Consider the following 10341-nt stretch of genomic DNA (forward strand, 5'->3'; position numbering starts at 1 on the left):
ATGACTACTCGCAAGCAATTAGTCTTGTACATGCGCGCATTTTGGTTAATCACTCATCCGACCCTAATTTAGCCTATCTTGATTAAAAAAGAGGCTGAAATGGGGCGCTTTCCATTGAACCAAAAGTCCCGGAAATTTGGAAACGGAGACAAATGATATGGAAATTTCCTGGGAAAGTTTCCAGAAAATCCGGAAATTTTTGAATTTCGGAAAAGTGAACCATTTAACTGAAAATTTTGGAAATCCTTGAAGGAAAATCAAATACAACGGTAATTTACGGTAAAAAATGTCCGAAAATTTCGGTTTGCCTCACAAGCTGGGTGCTTTCCATTCGACTAGGAGCCATAATCGGGGACGGAGACCGTAAGTCTCGGGATCCGCGTGCACCTATGATATGGGACAATTTTTCTATTTTTAGAACAAAAAGCGCCATCCTGACGTCATATATCCGCGCGGATCCACACACATGTCGGGGGCTCTCGCGTGGATGCTGTCACGTTACCTGATCAAGTGGTGAGAGTTGCGAGATTCTCTTGCAGATTTTTCACAGCGATGGCAGGGAATAAGGCGGGGAACAAGAACCAGGGCTCTTATATGTAGTTTTATGCTCTGAGCTAATGGAAAAGGTGAGTTTTTCAGGGTCCAAACCAAGACTTCAATTTCGCGCTGTGAATGAATAATAATATGTGCTCGCGCTAGTTGAACGCGTAAGCTTTTGCATTTGTTCTGTAAAGAAAAGTTATGAAAGAAAACTCTTTACTCTGGTATCGAGTTAATTTGAGGGTTTCCCAAACAATGCTTAATCATAACCAAACCCTGTTTTTGATAGTTTCTTATTGCTTCTGTTCGTTTGGCGAGTTTGCAAAAGTTTTTTAAAGGAAAGTCTGACGCGTACATAATTAAGTAGCTCATCTGCATAGTGCAGCGCGTGCACCTTCATATCCGAGTCGGTGTTTTCGATTGTCGACAAATCTCGACAAAGATTTCTTTCGTTGTCTTTTTCGCTGAGATGCTGCAACAATTTTCACCAACGCCAAAAGGCTACTAACATCATGTGTATTCCTTTAACATAGTGAAATTTTACACTGCGAAAATAAAATAGATTAGGAGTTTTGATAACTCAACCAACGAAATCGAAATCGTTATTCGAGTTGATTAATAATGGTAATTGAACTGAGTGGAGTGCAATTTGGTCTGAAATCATACGCGTGATTTCAAAATCGAACGAGCGCGCAGCGCGAGTTCGATTTCAAATCACAAGTATGATTTCAGACCAAAATTGCACTCCACTCAGTTCAATTGCCACTTAATTAGATCCATTTTGAAATCGCACAATTTTATCGCCTTAATTTTTAGACTTTTGGTGTATTGTTCCAGTAGCCGATTTGTTAAAAAAAAGCGAAACCGGAAACGCCTTTACGTCTCATTTAGTATGCAAAACGATGTCATGTGACGAAAACTCATCCGAGCATGACAAAGAAACAAGCGGTCTTGAAGTCAGAACGAAAATAGTCTGCTTCAGGTATAAAAGTTCAATTCTAGTCGCCTGAATCAATGATGGAAGCTCTTTCTTTCTTCTGTGGTTGAGGCTGAGACTTTTCATTGTCTTTGGAGAAGGAATTTGAAGGCGCATCCTGCGTAATTCTGCGATGGATTTCTTTTGAGTTGTGAAACTCCCTCGAGTGCACGATGCCCAGTGGATGGTACGTTTTTTTTCTTTCATACCGTTTAATGGCATGGTTTAAGGGAGTCCAGCTCGTTATCACCTCCGTTTCTTTTTGTGACCTCGGCGAAGGACTCAATACTCAGGACCTTGTCAAGTTCTTGCGGCGCCATTTATTTCAAGATATTTCCAAGATGGCGGGACTAACACCAGCTTCGTAAGACGTTCATTCATTCACTGTTTTGTGGAGCGGGGCGTATTTTGACTATGTTTATTCACAGCGACAGAGTTGAGCTCTTTTGTTGCTTCGTTTGAAACTACCAGAAACCTGGAAACATCTACCTTCTTGAGATGGCCCTGAATTTGTTGTTGTGTGGTTTTCGTTTGTTTATGTTTTACTGGACTCGGTATCATACGGATTTTGAGGAGATGTTGAAGAAAAATCGCCAAAATATTCGTCAAAATGGACACTGAAAGTTGGAAACTTCCATTAAAGTAGGTGTTCAGCCTGAAGGAGCTGATAATCGTCATTTAGAAACTGCAATTAATTACATTCGTCAAGTTTTTTGGAAAAAAAACACAATAACAACAAAGTTTTGGCAATACTAGTTGCTAAATTCTCCACACAATGGCTTTTTACCTTTCATCTTCTTGAAATTTTATTGTTTACTTTAAACTAATATTGAAATCTGATTTGTTGTTTTGTTTTACTGTCCCATTCTCAATGGCTGAGAAAAAGATGCGATTTAGAGCAAAAAATAGTGCGATTCGTGAATAAATCGCACCATTGAGAGCCAATCAGATTGCAAGGATAACCAGTGATTTCAAAATGGATTTAATAAACGACGGAAAGCGTCATCGTAACTTTGCTGATTATTTTTGCTGTATTCACATATTTTCAGCTAAGCTTTTAATATGTTCTCAAACATTTATCAACCTTAAACATATCTAAAAACTAGAGATATTACATGAGTTCGATGTACGTTTTCACACGAAATGGGGGAAGTCCATTTTGTCATGTTTTACTGACTCTACAAAACAAGCATCGGCGGACGCTCTTATTCATCGACAACAGATAATTTATTGGATTTTTACACAAACAAAACTGAGCAGCATCTACAGACACAAACTTTAATGTCACTTATTGGGCCTTGATAAAGCATCAAGCGTTGCTTACAATTCAGGCGAAACTCAAACTTGCAATTACTTTTTTTACTTTTCAGTCGAGCTAGATAGACTGGCGAAATCCTCGCAAGCGTGTGGGAAGAGGAGGGAAACTTTAAAGTCCTGAAACGGTGCTATATCCAAATATATCCAACTGGTTTTTTTGCTGTGTTATGGAAAAGCTGTTAATCTTCAACATATGTGAAACCTGGAGTGGAGTAATGTGGAGCCCTTGTAAAAGGAGCAGCGGAACACAACTTGCTCAGCGATATAAAGCGGGACATAACTAAATTCGGCACTGTCTTACTTCACTCAAACTGGAGCAGCTTACGACGAAAATGCTGAAGCAAAATTCCAACAGACATGAAAGTATTGATTTGTAGCCAAAAGCATCAAACATTTCGGGAATTTCGGACGCCATTTCCCCGCGCTATATCCGCAAAAATCCACGCAGCATGTACGCGCGTGTGCCGCACATGATGGCGCAATTTGTTCTAAAAATAGAAAAATTGTCCCATATCATAGGGACAGCCCCAATACTAGAAATAGCGCGCGCTTACGGTCTCCGTCCCCGATTATGGCTCCTGATTCGACCAAAAATTCCGGTGTTAATTTCGAGATGGCCGATTTAGAGCCAGACCTTGGTGATGCGCAAATATGGCGGATCGAATTATTTCTTTTGATTTAAGTTCCGAGGCTACTATCACAGTTTCTCGATTCCATACCTCCTGCAGCTGATATAAATAACTATCCTTCCTTTTTTGAATTTATCAAACTAAATCCGCAAATGCCAAATTTGAACGACCAACGGCCAAGAAATTCGAAGATATAATTACGATACGCAATAATCACATCGAGCGGCCCCTACCATGTGCTATCCAGGTCATATGGAACCCTACAAACTCGGCGTCATTGTCTGTCTGGAAGAAGATCCTCATTGGTCCGTTGGTGGCTATATCAGGAGGGAGTACATCACCACACACCTTGACTAATTCCGGTGCATCTGAAGTTTTTCCCGCCTGTACCGTCAGCCAGTCCCACGAACAGTCATCTTTCTTTTCCAATATAAACTTATGGAAAGTCAGAGTAATGTCATATCCTGGGCCCAGATCAATGATCCACTCACACATCACACTGTTTGGATATTTGTCAGGATGATTTGGAGACATAATGGTTCCTGACACTGTCGAAAACGTCCTTTTGCAAATACCTGGATAATCAAATATATGTACAATATAGGAGAGGATTTAATTAACTATATTGTACGTTATTGATTGATCGTTCAAAGGCCCTTTTCTTGGATTTTGTCAGCCTTTTGGGTGTTGATTAGACTCAAAGGCCCTTTCAAGGGATCTCATTATGATTAATATTATTTAAGGGCCCCTCCAGGGATTTTGTTGCTAATTTGCCCTTTCAGGCTCCAATGAATTTTATTTGTTTTAGCCAGTTTGGTCTTTTAGTTTTTAGCTTTTATTTCTCATACTCTGCCGATTATTTTCATAGTAGTTTGTTTTCGATTCATTCAATATTTTTTCGCTTTGTTGATTTTGTTTTTTGTCCTTTGTTAATTAACACCACTTTCTGCTCTTTCACGTGAGTTTGTACTTTTATTAATTGTCACTTGTAATTACGTAATCACTAGCACCTTAATCTTATTTAAAGCTCGTTTTTATTCAAAAGTTGTAATAACTGAAGAAGGTCTTTGACCGAAACGTTATTTATTAAATTTTTTAATCTTTTTTACGTCAGAAGTTGTCCGTCCTCACAATTTTTTAACTTTGTATATATATATATATATATATATATATATATATAAAACGTTTGATAAAGCAAGGACGGACAACTTCTGACGGTAAAAAAAGTTAAAAAGTTAAAATTTTAATAGAAAAACGTTTCGGTCTTAGACCTTCATCAGTTACAAGAGAAAAAGGACGAAAACTAAGTTTAAATACGGTTACAGTGTGGGAGATTACGTAACGAAATGAAAAATACAATATTGTGCTATTAATACATCGTGATTAATACAATACAGGAAGAAAATGCAAAACGAGAAATACAATGCTGTACTATAAATTGCGTCATACAGGGTGATAATTAATAGACCAAACGAAAAGAATACAATACTGTGCATAAATTACATTATAGAGCGTGATAATTGCAGAACTAGGTTAAATTCAACCTAAAAACTAAAAGAGTTAAAATAGATAAAACGGACTCTTGCAATGCGGTAAATATAACGGGAAAAATAGTTTGCAAAGATAAGCAGTTGAAAAAAAAAAAAAAACAAAAAAAAAAAAAAAAAAAAAAGAAGAAACCTACGTTTACGCTGGACAAGGTTAATAACAAAATCCCAAATCGAGGCCTTTGGAGCATTAAAGGGTTCATTCATTCACCATTCATTCAAGGCTTTCTTGTGATTCTAAAAACGTGATCTATTTAGTTTCCTGCAAGAAATGTCGTTTACAGTACATAGGATCAACTACCACCGATTTTCGGGTTAGGTTTCGTAACCACAAGTCTGCTATGCTCACAAACAAAACCACTTGTGAGGTAGCAGTACATTTCAATAAAATTCCACACTCCTTGGATGATTTTGAATTCCAATGCATTGATCAGGTGCAGGCCCCTAATGACTCAGACGAGATCGATAGGTTTTTAATTACGAAAGAGGCTTATTGGAGTGCTCAACTGTTCTCTTTGGCTCCCCATGGCTTAAATAAAAGAAAAGAATTTCACTCCAAAAACAGAGTTTGTTATAATTAACTTTCTCTTGTGTAAATCTGCGTTCGCGCCATAAGGCAGTTCAAAGGCCCTTCCTTGGATTTTGTCAGCTTTTTGGGTGTTAGGTATGCTCAAAGGCCCTGCCTGGGATCTTATTACAGCTTATTGTTTAAGGGCCCCTCCAGGGATTTTGTTGTTTGTCAACCCTTTAATGCTCCAAAGGCCTCGATTTGGGATTTTGTTATTAACCTTGTCCAGCGTAAACGTAGGTTTCTTCTTTTTTTTTTTTTTTTTTTTTTTTTTTTCAACTGCTTATCTTTGCAAACTATTTTTCCCGTTATATTTACCGCATTGCAAGAGTCCGTTTTATCTATTTTAACTCTTTTAGTTTTTAGGTTGAATTTAACCTAGTTCTGCAATTATCACGCTCTATAATGTAATTTATGCACAGTATTGTATTCTTTTCGTTTGGTCTATTAATTATCACCCTGTATGACGCAATTTATAGTACAGCATTGTATTTCTCGTTTTGCATTTTCTTCCTGTATTGTATTAATCACGATGTATTAATAGCACAATATTGTATTTTTCATTTCGTTACGTAATCTCCCACACTGTAACCGTATTTAAACTTAGTTTTCGTCCTTTTTCTCTTGTAACTGATGAAGGTCTAAGACCGAAACGTTTTTCTATTAAAATTTTAACTTTTTAACTTTTTTTACCGTCAGAAGTTGTCCGTCCTTGCTTTATCAAACGTTTTTAAATTCATTTTTGCGGTGAGGCTTGGACTGTGAATCTTCATTGATTCTCCTGACGCAGTGGCATTCTTTGTTGGCTTGAGGCATTTTATAACCGTTATATATATATATATATATATATATATATATATATATATATATATATATATATATATGTACAAATTCTTATTTTTTTATACTGAAAAAAAAAATGCTCGTTTCTCCTATAGTATGGTGTATAAGCAGTGGTTCTATGGGTGCACAATTTAATGTATTCCCTGAAATTCGAGTAAATATGGCGGGCTAGAGAAAATGAAAACAATCAAAATACCTCTGTCGGTAATTTAGGAATAAAAGCTGCTTTCAAGTTTGCCCAAACTTGAACATTATTGAGCACCAACAATCTCACGGTCAGGTTGATTCAGCTGTAAGAGGGGTCCCGGCCAAACACAAGTAACATTTTTTATTCGAAATCGGTTTTTTGTTTCAATTGCTTTATAAAACAGCAGACGCCACAACTAGCCCTGTAATGTTGATAATGCAGCTATCAAATTAATGAAAGAAAATGAAATGAGTTGTCCGTGAAACCCCTGTTCCATACATTTCTACTTTGTCTATGAAAGAATCGTCAGCTGCAGTCAGCAAAATTTATCGTATATATGCAAAATCAAACATTCTGTTCTCAAAGACAACGACAACCGGTTAGTCTAGCAGTGAAAGAACACCAAAGACGGAAGGCAAAGCAAAGCAAATTAACGCAAAGCAAAGGAAAACAAATAATTAACGTAAAGTTAAGTAAAGCCAAGCAAAGGAAATTAATTAATCAAAGCACTGAGTAAAATACGTATACCCCAGTCTCATAGACAACAGAGTAAGTGGCACTTCAGTACCAAAGTTTTGACTCGTTATCATGATGTGTAAAGAATATTACCTATATTAGCTGAAAAGTCCAAACTTTCGATGTGATAAATTGAATTTCTCATACGTCGAAGTACCAAGGAAACTAAGTTTTAAATTCTACTCACCTTGATGGTTTGCAGCAAATCCTCGGTTTTGGTTGGCATCGTCTGTGTGCATCTGCACGAGAAGCGAGCTACCATGTGAACGAACCATGCGATATTCATCTTCAAAGGGTAAATTCGCGCCACAAAGGCGCTTTATGATATCAGTGCTTCCATAGGAACCTTCCAGAATCGCGACGTAGTCATTAGGGCAATTGTCCACCTGTGAATCAAGCAGAAAAAAAATTACTACTTGTTTTTGACAGTGTGGTTTCAAAAGGGACAGTCAAAGTATGTAAAAAAAATGTAAAAACAATGTGACACTTCTTGACATAATTGAAGTGTCTACTTTGTCAGAGTTGTCTTTGTGTTGAGTGAATAAAAGAAATCAACGAAAGATGAAAGATAGAAAATGGATACTTACTGTATCACCGTCCATCTGAAAGAGAAAAGTTTCAGATTGTTAGTGGAACGGTGGCAGAATAGAAACAACAAGAGAGCAGTTAAGCAACGAAGAAACACCCATATCATTGTTTACCGCAAAATCCTGAAAGTTGATTTCAATAAGATTTCCATCTGACACTTGAATCAACCAGTAGCAGTCTAAATTTGGCGCGTATTTCGATGGGTAGCTTGAAGGCTGAAATGAACCGGCCCAGTCTGTTAAATTTTGGTTAGGGCAACCCTCTGCAAATGAAAAGCAAATGAAATTAAAGACGTTACAGAAATCAGTATTAGTTATCACATTGCTTATATTGAGTAAAAGAGGAAAAAAAACAAGAAAAGTAGACAAAAGAAGTCCCTCATTTCATGTGTGTCCATTTTGAGGCGCTCTTGCTCAGGGTAAAAAAACTGCTGGGAGATAATGTGATCCTTCATTTGTAACTTCAGGTTTGCAGTGGCACTCGACGTTGGTCACGTATTTTCACAAAAACAACCATAACATGGATGTCCAATATAAAATATGCACGCTTTAGGCGAAGGCTACATGCCACGGTCGAGCTTACAAAATTCTGGCCATTTTGACAAAAACTCCGTCTGCAGCCCCAACCAGACTGCAAAGAATGTTGCTACAGGAACGGGCACCATTTGTTGAGTGCAAAAATGTAAAACCCAGGGGGCAAGTCGATTAACCAGAAGCTTCCACAGCCTTTTCTGAAGGACACGAATGTTACAAAGAGACAGAATGATCAGAATTAGTGCTCACATAGCGACCCATATTCACCCCCTGACGCTGGGTTTAGGCAATGAGCCATACGTCACCCGTTCCGGTCGAGTTGTGAAACCACTTGTGACACTTGACTTGTGAAAGTTGATGGTGAAACCCAGCGGCTGTTTAAAATTAAAGCTAATCAAACCCTCTCGTGACATCTTCTCTACGATACAAAAACAACACAAAACGCAACTTAACCATTATACGAAAGTATCATTTTCAGCAGCACTGCTGGTTAGCCCATGACAAAGTCATGAAATCCAGCAGTATCTTACTGACACCAGCCCGTTGCAGGCTTATAGCCTCATAGCCTTTGTCATCATACGTCGCTGAGGTTCCTGTGGCTCCATTCTCTATCGGTGGTTCACTGTTCCTTGTCGTGCTTATGGCGAAACGCCGTTTTTTCTTATCCATTACGGTAGGAGTTTCTTCGGTAATCTCCGCTGCCAATGGCTCTATTGCAAGTTCGATTCCTGCAGTCTCTGATATTTACCTTCCGATCATCCTGTACGCCATAGGAACGTACGGGGCTGCACTCCTTTATCACTTCTCCGTCTATCTAGTCTTCTCAAGGGTAAATTGCTGATGAAGTTTTATTATCTTAGCTTTGAGCAACGGCCTGGGACTTTGCTCCTCTGCTGTTATACTGTCTCGGCCTTGTTTGTCACGCGCCCTCCATAGCGTTCACTCAAATCTTTTGTGCGCTGGGAGTAGATCCAGGATTATTTTTCTGCCGAGAGCGTTTGCAATAACCACCCGACCCCCCACAGAGTATGGGACCTTCTTGAACCACTAGCTCGTCTCGAACGTGGAAATATGGATTTACTGTTGCAGGCAGGTTGTTCTTACTCACATGTCATCCACTTTGGATGGTCGCCTTCATGGCCTGGACTGGGCTTTATCTTTGCCCATGTGCTCTTTAAGTCTAGCCATGTTGTCTTCAGACGCTACCACCTGGTTGATTTCCTCCATCTTTGGCACATGTTCGGCTCTTCCTCAAACTTTGACCTGACCTCATGCGCTTCATCTCCGATTAAGTGTCTGGTGAGAGTTCCCAACAGGTACATTCCTGATACATTATTGTAGCTAGTGTCTATATCATAGTGTTTGAGAGACACAAATATCTTTTGGAAACGTCTAGGTGGTTTGGCAAGCGGTTTTTCAAGTAAAGTCTTTCAAGGCTTCTGGTCTGGCTCCACAACGACGTTTCGTCCGTACGTGTATAGGTGGAAACGTCCTTCATCAAAGACGATAGGCAGCACACCACCTCTTTTAGTTCATTTCTGTTGTCGTAAGTGCTCAGCTTGCATATGCAATTGGGTTTTCGTTTTGCAACAACGAACCACCCCATGCCAGGCACTTCTCGCTTACATCGCCCTGCAGTACCAGTAGCTTTTCTGTTTCATAGTATTTGAGCAACAGTGCTGGGATCGACACAAGAACCTTGATGTCATCAAATGCCGTTGTGGCGAAGGGTGGACCAGCAGAAGTCATTTCCTGCTTAACTCTCGCAATGGTACTCAGATTACCGAAAACTTTGGCAGGAAAGCTGTTAACTGGTCAACCTTAGGATACTTCGGACACCCTTCCCGTTTGTTGGCTTGGTCAGATTGGCGATTGTGATGAATTTGGAGGGCTCCTCCTTTACTCCTTCAGCAGTGAGGAGATCGATGTAAGGCATGGTTGTCTTGTTGAGGACAAGCTTCCTTTTCTTCTGCTTGATTCCACGCTCGCTGCACCGGGTAGGAAATGCCTCTAGCTTAGCGTCGTGACCTTTTAGTGTATTTGAAGTCCCGGATTCGAAGTTGACCTGCCGTTTCCAGCGATAAGAAGGTCGTCTGC

The 10341-nt window shown here is 39.2% G+C and overlaps 1 protein-coding gene across 1 annotated transcript in view; it reads right to left on the reverse strand.

The window, feature by feature from the left end:
* Positions 1-8913, reverse strand: part of LOC110064066 (fibroblast growth factor receptor 1-A-like) — a 35504-nt gene extending 26591 nt beyond the window's left edge. The window contains exons 1-5 of the mRNA XM_089274205.1: positions 8775-8913; positions 7825-7973; positions 7711-7725; positions 7311-7509; positions 3696-4037 (exon numbers count right to left, since the gene is read on the reverse strand). Coding sequence (XP_089130331.1) covers positions 3696-4037; positions 7311-7509; positions 7711-7725; positions 7825-7973; positions 8775-8913 — 844 coding nt within the window. The remainder of the gene's footprint in view (positions 1-3695; positions 4038-7310; positions 7510-7710; positions 7726-7824; positions 7974-8774) is intronic.
* Between the last annotated feature and the right edge of the window lie 1428 nt (positions 8914-10341).

Source organism: Orbicella faveolata, unplaced genomic scaffold, assembly GCF_042242905.1.
Source record: "Orbicella faveolata isolate gen_17 unplaced genomic scaffold, um_ofav_v1 contig_35, whole genome shotgun sequence".
NCBI lineage: Eukaryota > Metazoa > Cnidaria > Anthozoa > Scleractinia > Merulinidae > Orbicella > Orbicella faveolata.